We start from the raw sequence: 23153 nt of genomic DNA on the forward strand, positions 1-23153 counted from the left end.
GACACAACTCTTCGCGTCGCAAAGAGAGAAGAAACATCTCTGAAATTTTATCACAAGGTACTTTGAGAATTGATTGACATGGACTGCAGAAAATCAAATAATAAGCAAACACAGTAATTGTTTGCACAATATCATTTACAAAAGACATCATCTGATGTACAGAAATAGAAATCAAACCCCACGCAAATCCTATATGTAAAACCTCAATGGTATCCTCCTAAGTCCTAACATGGGGAGGAGGGGATTATTGCTTGCGAAAAAAAAATCAAATCAAATCAATACCTGTAGTTTCTTTCCCTCAAATTTTACAACTCAAGCAATGTACAGAGAAAAAAACAAACAAAAGGCACGCCGAAAACCCACAACAATAATATTCGATCCACACTGTTAAAAACTGTTGGCTGTTGCTAACTAACTGTAACCGGCTAACTGCTGTCTCATGCAGTTTCTGCAGTGTCAGTTGTAGCTGATGGCTTCTCAGTGGCCGTGTCGTCCTGAGATGACGGCTCGACAATAGCATCGTCGTGGGACGGCTTCTCGTCGACCACTTCTTCGGATGGCTTGTCAGCAGCTGATTTCTCAGGAGCCACGTCCTCCTCTGATGGTTTGACACTGTCAACCCCTTCCTCCTGTAGCTTCCCAAGAGCTACACTGTCGTCTGATGGCTCATCATTTGCCTTATCTTCCTCCAATGGCTTCCCAATAGCAGCATTGTCTTCTGACGGCTCTGCGATTGCCTCGCTTTCCTCCAATGGTTTCTCAAGAGCCACACTGGCCTCCGATGACTTCGCAATCACCTCATCTTTCTCTTTTGTTTCTCCACGAGCAGCAGTGTCTTCTGATGGCTCTGAACTCGCCTCACCTTCTTCTGGTGGCTTCTCAAGGGCTACACTGTCGTCCTCAGAAGGCTTGTGAGTCACCTTGTCCTCTTCTTTTGGTTCCTCAAGAGAAGCATTGTCTTCTGATGGCTCTGTGCTTGCCCCACCTTCCTCCAATGGCTTCTCTGGAGTTACAACATCCTCCGATGGCTTGGCACTCTCCTCATTTTCCTCCGATGGCTTCCCGGGAGAAGCATTGTTTTCTGATGGCTCAACACTTGTCTCTCCCACCTCCAGTGGCTTCTGAGGAGTTACAATATCCTCTGAAGACTTGGCACTCACCTCATCAGCCTCCAATTGTTTCTCAAGAGAAGCATTGTCTTCTGATGGCTCTGCATCTGCCTTGTCTTCCTCCGATGACTTCTCGGAAGTTACACCATCCTCCGGTGGCTTGACACTCACCTCTTCTTCCTCGGATGGCTTCTCAATAGCTATGCTTTCCTCTGATGGTTTGCTGGTGGTTTCTTCGTTGTGTGTTGAATCCCCAACAACTGTTTCACTTCCTGATGGTGTTTCTATTGGTGCATTGCTCTGATGTGATGTTTGATCAGAAATGCCTCCCGGTAGAGGTTCAGCAGTAGTTATGTTGTTTGGATGGTCTACAGGCAGTGTGTCAGTAGCTGAGCTGCTTTCTGACGGTATGTCAGAATCAGCATTACTTTCAGTTCCAGGTGGCTTCTCAACAGATGCATCATCATGAGGCTTCAATAGCTGATCAGTTACCTTATCAGGAGCAGCATCAAATTGAGGTTCTGGTGGTGCCATGGCAACTGCATCAGTTTGAAACTCTGATGGCTTTTTGAAAGATGCATTGCTCTCAGGCTCTGATGGCTGCTCTGATAGTTTATCAGTGGCTGCATTGCTTTGAAGCCCAGAAGGCTTATCACTGGACGTACTACTTTGATGTACTTCTGGCTTCTCAGTTGATTCATTGCTCTGTGGTTCTGATGACTGCTCAGCTAACTGATCTGCATCATTTTGTGATTCTGCAGGCTTTTCTGCAGTTATGTGGCTTTCAGGCTCTGATGACTCCTTGGCAGTTGCAGCACCAACAAGCTCTAGTGGATTCTCAGAATCTTTTTCATGTTGAGGTTCCAGTGGTTGCTCCATAGCCACATCCTTCTGATGTTCTGATGGTTGCTCCTTTGGACTCTCAGCAGGTGCAATGCTCAGAGATTCTGATGAGTTCTCAGCATCTGCATCATTTTCTGCTTCTGTAATCTGGGCAGCTGCCTTCTCCGCCACGACTTGAGGTACTAATGGCTGCTCAGTGTTTGAATTGCTTTGGGAGTCCAGAGAACTCTTGCCAGATGAAAGACCTTCATGTTCTGATGGATCCTTGTTTGGCTTGTTGAGAGTGGCATCACTTTCAGGTTCTGTCGTCTTCTCATGAGTTACTTCACTCCCTGTCATGTCTGCAGCAACATCATCACTTTGATATGGCTTCTCAACAGCCTCTTTATTTTGCAGTGGCTGCTCAGACGGTTCACTGGTTTGAACTGGCTCCTCTGCAATATCTTCTATCAATGGCTTATTGGCGATCAAAGTGCTTGGATGTGGCTTCTTGACAGCCATGGCACTTTCCAATATGTTCTCAGTCACCAACTCTCTCTCCAAGATCTTCTGATGGGCTGTATCACTTTGAGGTGACTTCAATACACTTTCTACCTTCTCAGTGATAATACTTTGAGGTATCTTCTCAGCAGCGGTGTCACTCGGTGATAACTTCTCGGTTTTAACAACACTTTCTGATGACTTAGGGAGCTCAGGGACTTGACTTGGTGTCATGGTAGGTATGTCAGTTTCCAATGGTTTTTCTGAGGAAACATCACGTTGCAATATACTCGTAGGAAGTGATGGCGCTTCAGCTGTCTCACTTGTTGGTGGCTTCTCGGAAGTATCACCATTGTTCTTTGTATCTTTGCTGATTTGCAATATGTTTTCAGTGGCCAAAATGACTTGCTGTAGTTCCTCAGCAGGTGCAATGCTTTGTGACGTTTCCTTGACAGCTATCGTGCTTTCCAGGGGACTCTCTACAACTGTCTTGATTTGCAATGGCTTACTTTGCAGTGGCTTATTGCTAGATAAATCAGTCTCTTTCTGTTTTTCTGGAGCCATGCTTCTTTGCCATGGCCTCTTCGCGGCCGTGTTACTTTGGAAAGGCTTGGAGACAGCTACACTGCTCTGTGATGGTGCCACAACTGACGTACCACTTTGTGAGGGCTTCTCAGTTGCCACATTGCGTTGCCACAGCCTTTTGATTGTTCCACTACTTTCTGTACTCTTTGCATCAACTGCACTGCTCTGGGGTTGCTTCTCAGAGCCTATGTTGCGTTGCCACGACTTTCTAACTACTGCTGCAGTGTTCTCTGATGGCTTTACATCATCTGTACGCTTCGTATCATCTCCATTCTTTGCATCATTTGCACTAGTGTCTGAAGGTTTCTCGACGTTTTCTGTGTGTTGCTGTGGCACAGGGGTTACTGTACTGGTTTCCGCTGGCTTCACACCAACCACACTGTTTGCTGATGGTTTCTCAGTATCTATATTGCTCTTCAGCGGCTTATGATTGAATACCCTACGTCCCCATGGACTTTTTACTTCTGTGGTGTTATCTAATGGCTTCATCTCAGTTGTCGGTGATGACTTCTCAGTAGGTACACTGTTCTGTGACTTCTCAGTTTGTGCACTGTTCTGTATCTGCTTCTCAGCAGCCACAATGTGTTGCCATGGTTTTTTGACCACTTTGCTAGTTTCTGATGGCTTTGCATCATTTGCACTGGTCACTGATGGCTTATCCGATGGTAAAATGCTCTCTGGTGGATTTTCAGTAGCCACACTTCGTTGCCATGACCTTTTGACAACTGTGCTGTTTTCAGACTGTTTCACATCAACCCCGTTGTTTGGTGATGGCTTCTCAATGGCAGCACCGCTCAGTGATCGCTTTTCAGTGGTTGTACTACTCAGTAACGGTTTATCTGTTTGAAGACTACGCTGCCATGGCTTTCTTATGGCTGCACCACTTCCTGATGGCTTTACATCAATCACACTGTTCTGCAGTGGCTTTTCTACGCTATTTTCTGATGGCTTGTTGTCGACAATAGTACTCTTTGACTCACTCTCAATAGCTCTTTCACTTCCTGCTGGTGTCTGCGTTGTTGTGATGGTTTCAGAAGGTTTTATTGCATCAGTGCTACTTTGCAGTTGTTTTGCATCTTTTTCTGGCGATTTTTCAGCTGTAAGCTCGGCTTCTGATGGCTTCTCTGTCAATTCACTTTGACCTGGGTTCTTGGTCGCTTCTTCTGTTTCTGGTGGTTTCTCAGTAGCCACTTTTGCATTCCCAGAGCTGTCCTCAAATTGACTGAAATTTCCCTTAACCATAAACAATTGAGAATGGTGGGTCTTGCAGTAAAGTTTGCCTTCATGCGTGATATGGTTGGACGGGCTGAGCGTACAACCACCATGGGTGCAACGGAAGCATGATTTGTGATAAGAGCTTCCATCCAGCGCAACCTGCAAAATAAAATGGCATATTGTAAATGTGCCCCGCCAAAGAGGCTGATGGAATTTATTTTATGACACTTTCATAGCTATGCGTTATGACAGAGGTCTCTGAAGTCTCAACCACATACTTATGGTTAATACACCATCTCTTTTTCTTGTGGAGAAGGGATCAAATTCTTCATACTCTAAGTTTTTTGCTACATGTAACTGCGCGGGGGGGGGGGGGGGGGGGGGGGTACTAACCAGATTGCCCCCCATAACATACGGACATGAATAATTGTTGGCCGATATAAATAGGAGCAAATTATGCTTAGTTGCCAGGGCATCTTTCGGCTTTTGCTTTATTGAAGTGTCACAGAGCATAAATGACACTGACCTTTTCAAGAGGGTACACAGTCTTGTTACAGACTATGCACTTATCCTGTGTGCCGACAAACATGCTAGAGAATCTACTTCTTTGCTGGCCCTGCATTTAAAAAGAAAAAACAGAGAGAGAGAGAGAGAGGAGAGGGAATGGACATTAAACTTCTGTGCACTGCAGCATCAGCCAAATAGTTCAGGTACCAGGTGCCCTCAGAATACCTTATGTCCATTTGATTTTTCTGGCTTAGCTGATCTGGACGCACCTGACATAATATAATAATTTTTTAGAGAATGGCACTAGAATATGTTTATTATTAGAGCAAAAAAAGATAATCACGTTTATAGGAGGAAATAGAAACTCTATGCCGCTTATTTTGTCATACAATGTTGTGACCACATGGATTAATCAGATATAGTATAATTTCATTTTCAATCATAGGCATAAGATTTGTATAATTTCAACTAGAAACGTATTTATTGTACCATCTAGATATGCAAACTGTGGGGAAAATATGGTAAGAAACAATAAATATTGAGACATATTAGGGGGTGTTTGGATACTAGGTACTAAACTTTAGCAGTGTCACATCTGATGTTCGGATGCTAATTAGGAGGACTAAACATGAGCTAATTATAAAACTAATTGCAGAACCCTGTGCTAATTCGCGAGACGAATCTATTAAGCCTAATTAATCCGTCATTAGCAAATGGTTACTGTAGCACCACATTATCAAATCATGGACTAATTAGGCTTAATAGATTCATCTCGCGAATTAGACTCCGCCGTGCAATTAGTTTTGTAATTAGCCTATATTTAATACTCCTAATTAGCATCCAAACATCTGATGTGACAGGTGCTAAATTTTAGTGGGGTGTATCCAATTGATTGTCTTCAGTACCTTCAAAACTTTTGTCCAAACTTCCTGTTGACTTCAATATCTGGTCATAGTGAGGCTTGCAGTACAAGACACCTTCAACAGAAGAATAATTACTGAACTGCAGAAACAAGAGTCAGGAGAACAAAGTTAGTTTAAGTATTAGTTATATTATGTTTCACAGATATACTTTACTAACTAGTTTGATGTAGCATAAAATATTCAGTACTTTCATTATTCTCTTGACAAAAATAGAAGTTTTTGAATAAAGCTATAGACAGTACCAAACAATGTGGTCTGAAGTAATAGCACTAGCATGCCTAGTTGGGTACCAAAGCAGCATAAATTTCAGAATTCCATTTGTCTTGCATTGTACTATTGCCTAATCATATCAGCTTCCTACAAGAATTATGATAGCTAGGGAATATGCTTTCTGATCTCTAAAGAACTGCTGCCAACAAAAAAAGAGCTAGCTCTCTCCTTCTGGGGGACACACGCCATGTGCTAGGAAAGCAAGTACAAAGAGGTCATGGTATAGTTACACACTTAAACTAGACATATCAACAGTCTATGAAAATGGATTCCTCAAAAAGTTAAATGGATGTTATATTCATAATGACAGCAAGACGTATGCCTTGACATCATTTCATTCTAAAGTTATAGTTAGCAATTGTCATAATGCATTCATCAACAGGTGACAGGTAAATGTCCATTCAGCTAATCAGTTAGCACTCACACTTTCCCATGCATGCAGGTGCAGGAGAAAAAATTATTGAGAGCACTCCATGATGGATGAACCGAACCAGTACAATGGACTCCGTGCATTACGAAGAATAAAAATGCTTCAAGAAATGAAAACTGTTTTTCCAGAAGAGAAAAATGTTTCAACAATGTCTTAAGCCTTGTGTTTCATGATTTGTAGCCAATTCACTACCAAGCAAGAACTAATGGTCTAATATTAGTTTGGCTAGGTTTCACAGGTGTAGCTTTGGATGCAAAAAAAAAAGATTAAAAAAGATACAGTAGCACCAATGCCCACTAGTATGCTGTAGCATAAAAGATTCAGTATGATCATTATTGCTCTGAAAAAATTAGCAGTTTTTAAGAAAAAGGCAAAAGGCTACATGCTGTACCAAACAATGTGCTCTCAAGAAATAATGCAAACATGTCTAATTGGATACCGAAACTGCATCCATATCAGAAAGTCATTTGTCTTGCACTGCATTATTACATGATTATGTCAACACCCAGCAAGAATTATGACAGCTACACCATGTGCCAAGGGGAAGCAAGTACAAAGAGCTCATGATAGAGCTAAACACCTTTTTTAACACTTAAATCGGTATCGCAGTCGACATGATCATGCAACCAAACTTCTTGACTGGTCCGGTTGACAAAACCAAACCAAGAAGTACAGAAATTGAAGCATCAACCAAACAATTCGAAGCAAGGACAACATCACGAGGACGAGATAGCCCAGCTGCTCCAGTACTCCGAGTGACGCTCGCAATAATAGCCCGAATCGCAAAAGGCAAGGTAAACAGTGACTGATACTGCACCTCAACTTTTGCTTCGCGAGACTCTGGTCAAGAAGGTCCCCGAGAATCGACGACGCAAGCATGGGAGAAAGAAAAGGAAGGGAGAGGAAGAGGGGGAAGGGACCTGGAGCGTGCTCTTGCAGTGGTTGCACCGGAAGCAGGGGCGGTGGTAGACGCGCCCGTCGGCGGCGAGCTCCTCGACGGGGTACACCGTCCGGCCGCACGACGCGCACTTCTGCGTGGTGCCGCCCCACGCCCCCGACATCCCCTCGCCGTCGCCGCCCTCCTGCTCCGTCCTGCTCGACGATGGAGAGGTGAAGGATTGGGAGGGGAGAAGGCGGAGAGGGAAAAGGAAAGAGGCGACGGCGACGGGTGGTGGGGTGGATGATTGGCGAAGGTGGAATGGAAGGAGCCGGGCAGCACAGGCACAGCACAGCTCAGGAGGGAGGGGAGGCGTGGGAGAATAACGGCAGCGCGGACGGACGGCGAGTTGGTGCGGTGTGCGCTCGCTCCCGCCTGCTTTTGTCAAAAGAGGTCGGAATTGCTACGGGCACCACTGCCGGTCGCCTGCAGGATTTTAGGGGTGTGTCATCCAACATTTTGAAGGGTAAGATTGCAAAAAAAAAAGTTTTCTTTTCAAAGTGTGATCATGAAAGTGTCGCCAGTACTGGCATTCATAATATCATTTTATGTTTAACACTTTATTAAGTACAAACTTAGTTAGGACTTTTTATAAAAGTTCAAAAGTCTTTGCAATGAAATGTCACGGGAACATTGTGGTAACTATAGAATTTTCCATTAAATTCATGTCCCACAAAAAAAGTTTTGTTACACAATAAATGTAGTAAACTTAAAAGTTTGTTGCTTGAGATAATTTTTTTTCGAAACACAATACAGATACATATGCTTGCATACGCACACTCAACCTTATGAATGCACGTACGCAAACTCAATCATAAGAATACACGTATGCAACCATATTCCTATGAGCACCTCCAAGAGACTGAGTTGGGCAGACGGTAGATCCTCGAGATCACCTCCAAGAGACTGAGTGGGCAACCGGCAGATCCTCGTGATCAAGGAAGTCACAACTGGCATCTCGCTATCGATGGGCACGCCACCTACCACTGAAAGAATAGCGATGGTTAAATCCTGGAATAAATCCAAGAAAATGCGAGCACCATTGCCGAGCCAAGGACTCTAACCCAGGTAGGCAAGGTCTACCACAAGAAACCTTACTAGTTGAACTAAGCTCATTTCAAGGTCACAGTGATTTCAAGGTCACGGTGATAGAGAATATAAGAACAAAGCATAACAGATCTTGAATAAATCACCCCATCTCACTTTTATGAACTATGTTTTTTTCAGCACCATATAGTCATATGCATCGTTTTGTACGAATTCGCTCAACTTCACATATCAACCCACCAAATCATGATTTGCGGGTGTGTACGAGTTGGGTTGATTTTGTGGTTTTATGTGTAAATTGACAAAACCAACTCCGCTATCTCATCAGATCCATGGTCTCCTAATAATTAAAAAAATGCACAGGTCTGGAGGCAATCTTTCGTTAAAAACAAGTTTGGCACGGTAGAGTCGTGTGCCAACAAACATGTGAGTGAGTGGTTGAGTTAGGCATATAGTGCCAATCATTTGCTGCCGTAACTTATTGTAAGGCTACACATAAGAAAAATAACGAAATTTTTGGAGCTCACCAACTAAGTAGGTACTTAAGGGTGTTATTTTCTCCTACTAATTGATGATGGCGGTGTTGTCAAACGTAATACCAGGTAGATCGGGAAAAGGGGACACGTGCCTCCTATTTGCTCCCAGTAATATGAATAGGTACAAAAGGTTTTTTGATTTACATCTAAATAAATTAACTAATTCTCAAATATTGAAACCATGCAAGATGATCCTATAACGATTTGATGATGAAGTTTCTATGGGTAAATATTTCCATAGCCAGAATTGGTTGAGCTCCAAAACAGTATCTAAAAGTTTGTTTATCATACTTATGCATTTCTACAAAATATGGATGGTTTTTCCTAAAGCCCCGTTTGGATCATTGGAATTGAATTCCATCCTAATAATCATAATTTAGACACAAATTAATTAAGCTAATATAATTGTATGTGGAATATAGTTGTATATTATAGTTGGTGATATGGGAGAGATACTTGTATGCTGCACTTCTATTATAGAGAAGCGAGTCTAAGAGCGTGCTATAAGAATTGAATTCCATCTAATAACCATAATCTATAGAATCAATTTCCATCTCCCACCCCATGAATTTAAGATAGGCTTATATCTAAACTTTGGAAAGTTGTGGAATGCCACATTCCAACATAAATTAGCCTACTCCATTAAATAGATTCCAATTCCTTGGACCCAAACGGGACCTAAGTGTTATCTTATACATTCATATAGCTCAAATGACAACCACACTACTTAATTTTTTTCCTCATTCCGTTTGACATTAAATCATAAATCTCGTGGCCCTAAAAAAACGATGATTCTGAAGTAGAAATAAGCTACAAACTGTACCCACCTTCGGAGCATCATAGAGTTTTGTTCCATTTAATAAGTGCATTTGTGGTAAGGTCTGTTGCCACCCTTTGATTCAGTAGCTTAATATCTTCAGGTTGATGACAATAGTTTAAAACGTGGTGGCTGCACATCAGAGCAACCGGACTGTGAAGTTGTATTTGAGCGTCATCCAGGATTCCAGGTGCATTTTCATTGTTCGTTTAGCATTACCACACCCATCCAGGAGGAAGATAATGATTAGCGCTTGTTCCGTTCCACGCCCTGAACAAAACGCCTCACCCACATATGACACGCGGGGCCTACATCACGAGCACCCACATGTCAAAACAACAAACCGGCTCGTGGTCGACACGAACCTGTGGCCGTACCCTTTTCTTCCGGCCTTCCGCCCTTCCCTCCCACTGCCTGCGGTGGGCCTGCCACGGATTTTTTCCCCCTCCCAACCCGGCGCCGCCGCGCCGGCCACTGCTTCCGGCGCACCGCGTCGTCCTTTTCTCTCAGCAGATCCACGTTCAGATGTCCAATCAGCGGCTCCCGCTGGCGCACGCTCGCTCGCCGCTGCCTTCCCTATCGGCCTATCCGGCCCGCCCGTCGGTTGGTGTTCAGCACCACCGCCGGGCCACGGCACAGAAGTTGGCCGCCGCCCGCTGATGGAGTGATGGGACGTGTCTACTTGAGGACCTTTCCGATCTGATTGCGCCGCGCCGAAAGCGCCCGCCGTCGAGGTCACCGTCAGCGTCTGGTGTCCGCGCGGCGCCGCGCCCACCCTACCGTGCACCCGCCTTCTCGCGCCGCCCGTTCCCCGGCGTCGTGTCGGGACGGGGCGTGGCGTAGGCGCGTAGCTCTCGTCTCCGCGCGGAGTCTAGACGACGACGCTGTGGCCCGAGCCGCGGCCACGCGACGCGATGCGAGCAGTGGTTAACGAGATCTGCCGACTGCCACCATTCGCAGTGAGTTGGCCTGGCCCCGCGCCTATTTATTCAATCGGCGCCTTTTTCTCTCGGGCGTCGGGATTCCGGCGAGCTTTTCTTTTGGTGAGCGTGGAGCCGTGGATCGGACTGGGGGCAACCGCCGCCTGTAAAGCGCAAAGGCTGTTCTGTTTTTGGGGGACGCAGGTGGCCGTCGCTGCGATGGACGACGGATCGCGCCGGTGGGCGGGGCGCCTTTTGGTAAGGGAGATTCCGGCGCAAGTGAGGGGAATCATGGCGCTCCGCTGGGCGCACGGGTTGTGCCTGGATCGTGCTCGCGCGAGCGCGCCGGCCACGACTCGATGGTTTCGATCCGCCTGCGGGCGGACCCACCGGCGCAGAGAGTGCCTGCCTGCATCTCCGGCGTATGAGCCGCTGGACGATGGTTTAACGCGCACGGCGGCCCGAGCTGGGGCTTGCGTGCGTTCGTGGTGGGCCGTGGACTGGAACCCTTCCCTCGACGGGGCTCCATGACAGTTGAGCATGGCGAGGCCCACTTTACCCCCATTACATTCTGTGGTTGTCCATGGCTTTCAATAAGCAAAACGAAACAATTGAGCACCAAACGGGCCGTGTACACACGCCGCAGAAGCATGGTAAGGCCCACTTTACCCATTACATTCCGTGTTGCTTATTAAAAGGAAAGTTACCGCATGCATAGTCGCGCTCGCACCGGAATGTGCGACCCCGCATGCCATGAGCGCCCCACATACGTGCGGTTGTTCCGCAAGCTTTGTTGGCTTTTTACACGAAAGGTAATAGCTAGGCTGTTTGGGCTGAGATCAACGGATGTAGCTTGCTTCCATTCGTTGACCCATATATTTGTTAATTAGTTTAACTTATTATATACCTTTTATTTATAGTTTATCTTTTTTATTCTGTTTGTACCATCATATTTCTTAATAAATACAATAAATAGTATTGCGATTATATATGTTAAAAATATTTTATATATAGCATCAAGTTATATATAATTATTATATTAACTTATGGTCAGACTTGTGTTATCCACGTAAGTTGCCACATTATTTTTGGCATAAGTTGCTACATGATATACAACACAACTTATTACATGTCATTTATCTTTTAGGGTTTTCTATAGTTTTGGTTTTGTAGTTAGGTTTTTAGGATTTCAAATTTATGGTTAGGATTTTAGAGTTTTTAGCTACGTTAAGGTGATACATTGTGTTTTATTTAAGTTGATAGCATAGCTACACGTTAGTTGAGGAACTTTTAATACAAAGTTAGAATAACTACATGTAATCTTTGTATATAAGTTGATAAAAAACTCAACATGAGTTGATATAAAATCTACATAACATGACAATGTTGTTGTATATAAGTTGCCAGTACGAGTAAATTTAATTCAAAATGGTCTTGTTTTGTAGATCACATTGTGAGGAACATAATGGTACAAAATGGACGCTTGACGAGAAAATTATCATCTTTCAAAGAAAATAGAATAATGAAATAAAACATGATAACGTGGTTTGTCCACTGCTTCCTACCCTCCACCTGGTGCCAGCCGCAAATGCCCTTAATGCCGACAGTAAAAGGTCTGCGGTTGCTGTGTTCGGCTGTTTGCATGTATGGACACGATTTTTGCTTGAGGATGGGTCGCGCGCTCGCCTCCCGCGCGACTGGTCGCGCATTAACGCGCTCCTTATTAAAAATTGGAAGAAGTCCATTTTTGACCATTGAACTATCACGTGAGTTTGGTTTTGGCCATCCGACTTCAAAACCAGGAATCGACCATCGAACTACTAAAACCGTTTACATTTGGCAATTCACTAGTTTTGAATGGTGGTTCGCTGATTTGGACGACACGTTGAGGTAGGGTCCACATGTCAGGTCATTTTTCTCTCTCCTCTCTTCTTATTCTTTCTTCTCTCTACTGTCTCCATGCCCAGCAGTGCTGGCCCGCGGCGGAGCTCGAGCTCACTCGACCGGTCGCGCTGGCCCACTGGGGAGTTACATCTCGCTGCGGAGCTACAGCTTGCTTGCCTGGCGGCGCTGGCCTGCGACGAAGCTCGAGCTCGCCCAACCGGCCGCGATGGGTGCATCCCCTGCTCCTTTCCACCTTGTTTCGCTGCTGCCTGCGTCGCCGTACTCTGGCTCTACGGCGGCTCGGAGGCTGGGGCCCGTAGCTCTAGCGCTGTAGCGGCGGTGTGGAGGAAGGGTTAGGCTGGAGCTGCCGCCTGCCCGCACACCTCCACTGCCGGAGCGGCTAGCCTCCTGTGAGCCGCCACTCCACCCGCCCACGTGCCTCCACCGCCGGAGTACCCGCCCACAAGCTGTGCGGTTGCCACTGTCGCCTGGAGCGCTTGGGCAAGAGAGAGGAGAGAGGGGGAAGAAAGAGGGAAATAGGAGAAAGAAGAGATAAAATGAGCTGACTTGCGAGCCCCACCATCAAGTGGTGTCCATGTCACCCAAACCACATACCAAAACCGCCCGATGGCGAGATATGCACGGTATTGATAGTTCGATGGCCAAAGATTCCTGGGTTTGGTGTTGGATGGCCAAAACCAAATCGAAGTGATAGTTCGATGGTCAAAAATAGACTTTTTACTTAAAATTTTGCATCCCACAAAAAAAATATAGTATTGAAACTGGGTACATTTTGTGTGGTAGAGATAGAAATATGTAGAAAAACTTAGTACATATGATATGGAAACTGTAAGATTTTTTGAGCACCACAACGGTTTCCTTTCAAGATATGTGGCGATGCCAATGTTACATGGGACTGAGCATTGTTTAACCGCACGATGTTCGGTGTGTTTTGGGCACCGATATAGATGAAGAATTAACAGTGCTCATAGCTATTCCTTCCGTACCAAATTATAATTCATTTTAAATTTTTTAATTTATATATTTTATTATGCATCTAGACAGACATAATGTATATCTAAGTACATAGCAAAATATACGAATCAAAAAAACGACTTATACTTAGGGACGAAACGGAGGGAGTAGTAGTTACAACAACTCTCACTAGCTATTTTTTTTATGGAGGAGAATCTGGAACACACAATCTCCTCACTAAGGTCCTCGTGATGGAGAATCTGGAACACACAACTCCAGGAGGAAGGTTATCAACGGGGAATTGTATCAGAGCCCTCTAACAACGTGTTTCATGCTTTCATTCAAAGCAATCTGCTGGTAGCTGGTAGTCTCAAAGAAGCCAGCTGCTAATGCACATGATCTTAACGTGAAAATGAGGTGCCGAAGAATTGTTTTGGCCGGCCACCCGAGGAATATTTGAAGTCCAATGTTGATGCTGCTGTGCCAAAGAAAGAAAATGAGGGTGCAAGTGGTGTTACATGAAGAGATGCAGCAGGAAATAGTATTATCACTTTATCAGTGAGAGTCTTTGTAGCTCACTGACAATGTACTATTTTTAGATGTTTTAGGGGGTGTTTGGATACACCCCATTAAAGTTTAGCAACTGTCACATCAGATGTTTGGATGCTAATTAGGAGTATTAAACATAACCTAATTACAAAACTAATTGCACAGATGGAGTCTAATTCGCGAGATGAATCTATCAAGCCTAATTAGTCCATGATTTGACAATGTGATGCTACAGTAACCATTTGCTAATGATGGATTAATTTGTCTTAATAGATTCGTCTCGCGAATTAGCACAGGGTTCTGCAATTAGTTTTATAATTAGCTCATATTTAGTCTTCCTAATTAGCACTCGAACCTCCGATGTGACACTATTAAAGTTTAGCATCGAGTATCCAAAACACCCTAGTGTGTAAGGAATCACTGCAGACTTCAATGCAGTGAGAGTTTGTAACTTCAGACTGGCTTGTGGTGCGGTGAGGAGCGTACACAGGATGATTCTAGAGGCAAGTTCTCGGCAGTAATAGGCTCATAGATAAGCACGGATTACTTACATAATTGTCACTCTTCATTATTCCGACAAATAATCACCAAATCACGTATACATCATTCACGTAATAAACTAATGAATTTTATCCACCGCCACCACACCTAGGACCTAGCCCATCAAGCATAGCTGCACTCGATCGGCGGAACACGGTTGGGATATAGTTGGCCATTTGACCCGCGGCCCGTGGGCTGGCCCACAGCACGGCACGGTGGCCTTGCAGGCTGGCCCGGCCCAGCCTACACCACAGGCTGGGCCTGGGTCGCTGCCTCAGTCTGTGGGTTCGCTCGACACGGCGTGGTCCATCTGACTCGTGGGACAGTAATAGGTGGCACGGTCTGTTTAGGCCTAACAGGCCTATTTTGGTCCGGCTGGTCTGTTTAGGCCTAACAGGCCTATTTTGGTCCGGCTAAGAGGCTAGTCCATATATAACGTGGCCATCTATACCTCCCCCGACCGAAACCCTTCCCCTTCCTAGGCTCCCAGCCGCCTGACCGCCTTCCTCGCTTGTCGTTCCCCCACTCCCTTGCGACTCGCAAGTCGCGGAGGCTCGCGGCGCCCTCACCCATTCGCCTCCCTCTGCCCCTGGCGGCCCGGCCAGCCGACCCCTCGCTCGTTGCGGCTTCCGCAGCCTCCCCTGCCCTCGGCCGGCAGGCCCCTCGCTCATCGCATCCTCCGCCGCCTCCCCCTACCCTCGGTGGCTCGGCCGGCCAGCCCCTCACTCGTTGCGGCTTCCGCCGCCTCCCCGTGCCCCCGGTCAGCCGGCCCCTCGCTTATCGCATCCTCCGCTGCCTCCCCCTGCCCCCGGTGGCCCGGCCGGCCGCTTTCCCCGTGCGATTGCGCCCCTCCGCCACCTCCTCCCGTGGCCCTCCGCTGCCTCCCCGCGCCCCTTCGCCGCCTCCTCCCACGGGGCCACGGCCATCCACTGTTGCCTCCACGGTCAGGAAGGAGGAGCTAGAGCCTTGCCGCGGGCCGGCATGGGCACGACGAGCCTATTAAGGCCCACCGGGCTAGCGGGTAGACCTGACCTGCTACCTTCTTAGGCAGGTTGTGCCTGGGCCGCTCCTTCGGCACGTGGGCTGGTCCGGCCTAGCACGATTACTGTGCAGGCCTAAACAGGCCGGGCCTAATCGGGCTCGTGCCAGGGCGAGCGGGCCACCCATTTGGCCATCTAAAGTTGGGGAACCTGTCCTTGTCGGCGCAGTAGTCGTAGCTCATGTGGTTCTTCCTAACGCCCTCATACGCCGCTCGCTGCTCCGCGGTGGTGTCCCGGTACCCGCCGCGGTTCCACCACAGGTCCGGCAAGTCGCATGCGTCGTGCTGCCGCCGCTGGCGCAACCGCTGACGTCGAACCCCAAGTACGCCGCCGTGAAAGGTGCCTTGGACCAGTCCACCTTGGTCCGCCCGCCGTCCGTAGCCCAGTCGGAGCCGTCCCAGATGCTTGCGCGGATCAGCATCGCCAGATTCGCCGGGAACTCGTACCCGGGCACGGTGCCGGAGAGGTTCTTCAGCACCTGGACCGGCGTGTCATCGACGAACAACCTGTGGATTGTTGGCATGCAGGATGTGCCTTAGGAGCCGTGGAATTCGTCGTCTGGGACGTGAAAAAAAAGTTCTTTTGGGGGCTTATTACACGAGCTGGTAGGTGTTCCAGAGGATCTTGTAGTCGTGGAAGTCGGCGGGGGTCGAACCAGAGGTGCAGCCGCTGCTCCTTGTTCTGGCCGTTGAGGATGACGTTGGTCTGGAGGGTGACGGGCACGCCGCCCTTGTCGCCCAGGAACTCGAAGTCCACCTCGTCGCGGCTGCCGTCTTCCGGTTGCGAGATCAGGTAGTCACAAGAAAGCACACGATCTTTGTTAAGTTAATCGAATGAACTAAAAGCTTCGATCAGCAGCAAGCGGATTGTTGAGCTCACATAGAAGGTCATCACAACTCCGGTCGTGTACCAGGACGGCACCTTCATCCTCACGTGGAAGAACCCTGACCCGTACAAGGACTTGGAGCGGAAGCCGGCACCTGCACAATCTCAATTGCAAACGGCAAGGTTATGGTCTATTGTCACTCTCGTCAATCATTCCATGCTGACAACAAAACGTAACTATGCATGTACCAAAGCTTTGATCCAAGGTGAGATGGACCTCCGTCCCCTAATTGACCAGGTTTACCCCATTGCTTGACGTAGTTGTCGTCCAATGATGGCGCCGGCCCCGCCTCCGCCACCAGCGTCAAGCCAGCACCCGCCACTAGGACGAGGAGGAGGAGGAGGAGGAGAAGCCATGGGCGCACCTTGGAAGCCATCTCAAGAGCCAAGCCCAAGAGAAACCGCGCTAAGCCTCTAACTTATTACTTTCTCTCTCTCTCTCTTATTGCAAGGTTCTGCTGCGAGGGTTCAACTCGCCTATCAACCGCGTTTTATGGCTGCTGGGAGAGCATGCACGCTGGCAACAAGAGCGCGGATCAGAGCGTGTCAAGTGTGTGTCATGGACACGCTTGTTCACCTACTCGTTGTGCCTTGTCTTCTCGATCCACTCAAAACTGTTTTGCACAACCAGAATAACTTTGGATTGTTAGTGGAGGATTGACGCTGGAGGTTGACGCCGGCGTCCCTTATGCGCCCGCAATCTCCAGACCGACCTTGAACAGGCCGATCATGACGTCTTCGCCACACCTCAGGCCAACCTGGGAGCTGTTTTTGCTGATCTAGAAAACCTTCCGCATTTAGAGCAACTGTAATGGATGCGGGCGCGACTCCGTGTCGCTAACGCCTAGATCAAGGAAAAGGCCCAGGCCCCAGCACGCTCAAGGAGCCGGTCATTGCACTCCAGATCTACATCTACCCGGCACTCTCAAAGGTGATCTACTCAGAGTAGATCCAATTGTAGTCGAGCCGATCACGACCGCCGAAGGGGAGGTTGGCTGGAGCCCATTCAAGAGGAGGAGGTGGACCAGTCCTAGGTTGATGACCACCATCCCAACGATGATGACCGCCGACCTGATAACCACCACCACAACAACCGCTACCATGACGGACGAGGAGACAGTGAACGCTGCAACAGGCCTGGTCGGCAACCTAATTGCGACCTCCGCGACCGCCGCGACCTCCATGGTGAGCTCAACAACCGTCACTGGGAGCATGACGAGGCAAAGCTTCGATGGCATGCCCAGTACAACCGCGACTTCGATGCTCCAGGGGTCAGCAACCAGCCAAACCACAATGTGGAGTAGGAGGCCCGCAACCGCTGGAAGGAGGAGCTACGCCGCCACGACAATTACGACCATCGCTATGGTACCCCTAGCGACGCCCACAATCCACCGCAGCATGACAACGACGCGCGCACTAGGCCTCGCCGGTACAATACCATCTCATGGAAGACGACGACATGGACATCGACGGGTTCGCCGCATCCACCCCCCGCCTTAGGGCTATCCAATGGCCACCCACCTTCAAGCTAGCCATCAACGAAAAGTACGATGGTCGCTCCGACCCGACGATCTAGCTGAAGACGTACTCCACCGCGGTCAAGGCTGCGAATGGCACCTACGACCAGATGGTCGCCTACTTCCTGGTGGTGATGGGAAGTGCACCTCTCCTATGGCTTGAGAACCTCCCACAAGGCTACATCAACACTTGGGGTCAGCTCGCCAGAGCCTTCACCCAGAACTATCAGGCTACTTATACCTGACCCGAAAACACGGAAAACCTCGGCCAAGTCCGCCAACGGAAGAACTAAACTCTTTGCGAGTACGTCAACCGCTTCTTCGACAACCACAATAGGTTGGCTGATGTTAAGAACCGCGACGTCATCTAGTACTTCCGTACCAGCCTCAAGAACCGCTTGATGTTCTGTACCATGTTCCAAGCTACTCCCAAGACGGTCGGACACATGATGCAAATTGTCAACCTTCACGCCGACACAGATGAGGCCAAGAACGTCCAATTCCAGGATGGCAAGAACCGCCACAACGATGACTACGAATCGCCGACCCATCAAGACCACCAGCAGCAGCCTCGGCCGGAGCCTTCCCAATCTCGGAAGAGGGCCCCTGAGGTCCTTACCACTGAAGCCGACCCTGTGAGGCAGACAACCTTCCTCCAAGAGGAGTTCGATGGTACGTTGAACGCCCTATGCCCCTTCCACAAGGATGCACGCCGCAATCTTCTAGACTGCACGATGCTAAAGAAAGAGCTCAGCACCTCAGTGGAATACAAGCAGCCTCAGTGGAACGACTATCGCAAGGAAGACAACCGCCACGACAACCACCACCATGGCAACTGCGACAACCGCAACGACCAACGCAGAGAAGAACACCGGGACCAGTGCAACCCCGACGCCAACCAGGGCACTGGCAACGACAATGGCGAGTTCTAGCACGCCAAGCAGAAGGTGAACATCATCATTGGCAGCCCTAAAGCTTTCTGCAGCAACCACAAGCACAAGTTGCAAAGGCGGGAAGTGCACTTCATCTCCGTCACACCAGTCTAGTATCTGCACTGGTCAGAGATGCCCATAATCTTCTCCAGGGAACATCACTGGGTGCACCTCCCGGACCCCGGGTATTACCCGCTAGTGGTGTGCCCCACCATAGATAGAGTCCTCCTCTCCAAGGTGCTGATCGATGGTGGCAGCGACCTCAACATCATCTTCACTGAGACCCTGAAGCGCATGGACTTCAACTTCGAGTGGCTTCTTCCCTGCGAAGACTCGTTCTATGGCATAGTACCCGGTGATGGATCCTATCTTATCAGGAGAGTCGTCCTGCTGATCACGTTCGGCACCCCTGACAACTACCGCACCGAGCACCTCACCTTCAAGGTTGCCAACTTTAGGACCTCCTACCATGCCATCTTCAGCAGGCCAATGCTGGCAAGGTTAATGGTGATTCCCAACCATACCTACCTCTTCTTCAATATGCTGGCTCCAAACGGTGTCCTCTCCATTTACGGTGATGTTGGAACGTCCTACAACTGCGACACGGAAGCCATGCAGCCCGCCGAGACCCTGAGTACTCGGCCAACGCAACCATGATGCTTGTCGAGTCCTAGAAGGTGGACTAGAACCAGCTAACGATCACAGAGGCGGATTCGATGCCCATGGCGCTGTAGCTCAACCCGCAAGTCAAGAAGATCAGCCTCGGCCTGGAAGACCTCTCCAAGACAGCCCTCATCGGGGCTAGCCTCACCCCCAAATAGGAAGACACGCTCACCAGTTTCCTCTAGGATAACTCGGACATATTCGCATGGAAACCATACGATTTGCCCAGTGTCCTGCGGCAGCCGGCTGAGCACTCCTTGGAGCTGAGAAAGACATCAAAGCCGGTCAAAGTAGAAGCTTCGCCGTTTTGCTCAAGATCACAAGGAGGCCATTAGGGTAGAACTAAATAAGCTCTTAGCTGCCGGATTCATCCGTGAATGTAAGCACCCTGACTGGTTAGCAAATCCAGTCCTTGTAAAGAAGAAAACTAATGAATGAAGAATGTGTATGGACTACACCGATCTCAAAAAACACTACCCTAAAGACCCCTTCCCTCTTCGCCGCATCGACCAAGTCGTGGACTCCACGGCCAGTTGCACCCTTGTGTGCTTCCTCGATTGCTACTCAGGCTATCACCTGATCGCCCTCAACCCCGCCGACCAAGATAGGATCACATTCATAACGCCCTATGGCATCTACTGCTACAACACCATGACCTTTTGGTTCAAAAACACCAGCGCCACCAACCAGAAGGCAATCCAAGGTTGCCTTAAGAAACAACTCAGCAAAAACGTAGAGGCCTACGTCGATGATGTAGTTGTCAAGACCAAAGATAAAAAAAACTTCATCGCTGACCTTGCCTAAACCTCCGACAACCTCCGAGCCTATCGATGGAAACTCAACCCAAGCAAATGCATCTTTGGTGTCCCATTTGGAAAGCTCCTGAGCTTCATGGTCAGCCATCGTGGCATCGAAGCCAACCCTATCAAAGTTGACGCCATCAGGAACACGGCGCAGCCGGTTAGCAAAAAGGACGTCATGAAGCTCCCATGCATGATGGCAGCCCTTAGCCGTTTCATCAGCAACCTCGACGAAAAGGGACTCCCCTTCTTCAAGCTACTCAAGAAGGAAGACAAGTTCGAGTGGGATGACGAGGCCCGCAAGACCCTTGAGGAAGTCAAAACATTCCTATCCACCCCTCCCATCTTGACAACCTCGGCCGACCAAGAAACACTGCAGCTTTACATCTCTGCGACAACATACGTTGTGAGCATGGTGCTAGTTGTAGAACGCGAAGAACCCGGCCACACCCACATGGTGCAAAGGTCGGTGTATTATGTCAGCGAGATCCTGAGTGACTCCAATGTCCACTACATGCAGGTCTAGAAATTGCTTTACACAATCCTGATCACCTCCGTAAGCTGCGCCATTACTTCCAAGAGTACAAGATCCGAGTGATCTCCCCTACCCAATTGGCGAAATCCTACACAATAGGGATGTCCACGGCCGAGTCATCAAATGGTCCGTGGAGCTTAACGAATTCGACATCGACTTCTGCCCATGTTATGCGATCAAGTCCTAGATCTTGGCCGACTTCGTCGCTGAATGGACAGAGATCCAAGAACCGCCCTTCTTGGACAGGCTGGAGCACTAGACGATGTACTTCGACGGTGCCCTCAACCTTGAAGGAGTTGGTGCGGGGGTCCTCTTCATATCCCCAAAAGGCGAGCAGCTTAAGAACGCCCTTAAAATCCACTACAAGGCTACCAACAACGGCACCGAGTACAAGACCCTCATACATGGGCTTCGTCTCGCTGCCTCGCTTGGCATTAAGCGCACTCTCGTGTTTGGTGACTCCAAGGTTGTCGTCGAGCAGGTCAACAAATCCTGGGAGTGCACCAAGAAAACGATGGACGCTTATTACGCCGAGGTTCGCAAACTCGAGGTTCACTTCGACGGTCTCGAGTTTCATCATGTCCCCAGGGAACACAACATCGCCGCCGACGTCCTATCCAAGGTCGGCTCAAAACGCACCCAAGTCCCGGTCAACATGTTCATCCAGGACTTGAGAAAACCCTCTATCAAGATATTGGACCCGGACCAAGCTGACGACAACGCCCAGACTCAGGCTGACCTAGCGCCCACCGATATCCTGATGATCCAGGTGAAGGAAGACTAGCGAGAACCTTTCATTGCATTAATCACCAACAACATGTCCCCAGAAGACAAAGCTGAGCACGAAAAGCTCTCACGATGCAGCACCAACTACGTTGTGATCGGTAAGGAGTTGTATAGGAAGTCCGCATCTACCAACATTCTGATGAAGTGCATCCTCCGCAACGAAGACCTTAAACTCCTCCACGAAATCCACTCGGGTTCATGCGGGAACCATGCCGCCTCGGGCAATTTGGTTAGGAAAGCATTCCACTTTGGCTTCTACTGACCAACTGCTATCACCGACGTAAAAGAGCTTGTCCAGAGGTGTAAAGGGTGCCAATTTTTCTCCAAGTAGCAGCACCTCCCAGCGCAGGCCCTGCACACCATCCCACCATCCTAGCCCTTCGCATGCTGGGGGCTAGATATGGTCGGACCTTTCAAGACCGCTCCGGGCGGATTTACCAATATCTTCATGGCAATTGATAAATTCACCAAGTGGATCGAAATCAAGGCTGTCACCAGTATAGAGTCGGTCAAAGCCGCTCAATTCATTGAAGAGCTCACACACCGCTTCGAGGTCCCCAATGGGATCATCACGGACCTAGGCAAACAATTCACAGGATCCAAGTTCTGGGATTTTTGCTAGGACAACCTCATCGACGCATACTACTCCTCAGTAGCTCATCCACAATGCAATGGCTAGGTCGAACGTGCGAATGGGATGGTTCTCCAATCTCTCAAGTCTCACATCTTTGACGACGCATCTAAGTACGCCACCAAATGGCTCTGCAAGTTACCACACATCATTGGGGGCCTCCGTACCCAAAAGAGTCGGGCCACTGGCTACACCCTATTCTTCCTCATCTACGGCTCAGAGGCTATACTGCCAATAGATGTAGCCTTTGGTGCCCCGCGGATTCAATACTACGAGGAAGAGGAAGTAGAAAAGAGTCGTCAGGTCGACATTGATAGCCTAGAAGAGTATTGTGTGGTGGACCTCATCCAATATGCGCGGCACGTGCAGCAGATTCGATGCTACCATGACAGGAACATCTAGGAATGCTCATTCAACTTCGGCGATCTAGTGCTCCGCTCGATCCAGTCCACAAAGGACATGCACAAACTGTTGGCCCCATGGGAGGGACCCTTCATCATTTAAAGAAGTCATCCATCCCGGCACTTACTAGCTGTAGTAGGTGGATGGCTCAGCATCCCTAATCCGTGGAACATTCAACACCTGCGACACTTCTACCCTTAGGACATTCAAGCTATGTACTCTTTATACCTTTTCAATTGAATAAATACAACCTCAGAGGTTCTTTGTGCACCTACTACCTTCTTGCTTTCTTACCCGAGCTCTTACTTGCACTCGGGGGCTGTCCGACTTGATCGACAGACCACACCCTCGCTGCCATGCTCGGGGGCTTCCCCTGTTATGCGCCAACCTCCGGG

The 23153-nt window shown here is 48.5% G+C and overlaps 4 protein-coding genes and 1 pseudogene across 4 annotated transcripts; 3 read left to right on the plus strand and 2 right to left on the minus strand.

The window, feature by feature from the left end:
* Nucleotides 1–84: 84 nt before the first annotated feature.
* On the minus strand, nucleotides 85–7639 carry LOC101783913 (protein-methionine sulfoxide oxidase mical3a). Its single transcript, XM_004965037.4, has 5 exons — nucleotides 7283–7639; nucleotides 5645–5741; nucleotides 4965–5008; nucleotides 4759–4848; nucleotides 85–4391 (listed from the first exon to the last, which is right to left on the minus strand). The coding sequence occupies exons 1-5, from the start codon at nucleotides 7421–7423 to the stop codon at nucleotides 438–440; spliced, it is 4326 nt and encodes a 1441-aa protein (XP_004965094.1). The 5' UTR covers nucleotides 7424–7639; the 3' UTR covers nucleotides 85–437.
* An 8030-nt stretch (nucleotides 7640–15669) lies between these two features.
* On the minus strand, nucleotides 15670–16869 carry LOC101778266 (annotated as a pseudogene).
* A 2204-nt stretch (nucleotides 16870–19073) lies between these two features.
* On the plus strand, nucleotides 19074–19598 carry LOC101778664. Its single transcript, XM_004966793.1, has one exon. It carries the CDS (start codon nucleotides 19074–19076, stop codon nucleotides 19596–19598), a length of 525 nt encoding a protein of 174 aa, XP_004966850.1.
* Nucleotides 19599–21201: 1603 nt separating this feature from the next.
* LOC106804262 lies at nucleotides 21202–21723 on the plus strand. The gene has a single exon (XM_014805020.1). It carries the CDS (start codon nucleotides 21202–21204, stop codon nucleotides 21721–21723), a length of 522 nt encoding a protein of 173 aa, XP_014660506.1.
* A 699-nt stretch (nucleotides 21724–22422) lies between these two features.
* Nucleotides 22423–22758, plus strand: LOC106804263. The gene has a single exon (XM_014805021.1). The coding sequence runs from the start codon at nucleotides 22423–22425 to the stop codon at nucleotides 22756–22758; it is 336 nt and encodes a 111-aa protein (XP_014660507.1).
* The last annotated feature ends 395 nt before the right edge of the window (nucleotides 22759–23153 follow it).

This window comes from Setaria italica, chromosome IV, assembly GCF_000263155.2.
Source record: "Setaria italica strain Yugu1 chromosome IV, Setaria_italica_v2.0, whole genome shotgun sequence".
In the NCBI taxonomy this organism is placed as follows: domain Eukaryota; kingdom Viridiplantae; phylum Streptophyta; class Magnoliopsida; order Poales; family Poaceae; genus Setaria; species Setaria italica.

Bases quoted from the DNA above. Each gene is read 5' to 3' on its own strand.
- LOC101778664 (XM_004966793.1), top strand. From the start codon at position 19,074: ATGCCCATAATCTTCTCCAGGGAACATCACTGGGTGCACCTCCCGGAC.
- LOC106804263 (XM_014805021.1), top strand. From the start codon at position 22,423: ATGGTTCTCCAATCTCTCAAGTCTCACATCTTTGACGACGCATCTAAG.
- LOC106804262 (XM_014805020.1), top strand. From the start codon at position 21,202: ATGTACTTCGACGGTGCCCTCAACCTTGAAGGAGTTGGTGCGGGGGTC.
- LOC101783913 (XM_004965037.4), bottom strand. From the start codon at position 7,423: ATGTCGGGGGCGTGGGGCGGCACCACGCAGAAGTGCGCGTCGTGCGGC. The intron at 5,009-5,644 runs GTACTGAAGACA...ATATTATGTCAG, and splicing joins TTTGGACAAAAGTTTTGAAG to GTGCGTCCAGATCAGCTAAG. The intron at 4,849-4,964 runs GTATTCTGAGGG...TTTTAAATGCAG, and splicing joins AAAAATCAAATGGACATAAG to GGCCAGCAAAGAAGTAGATT.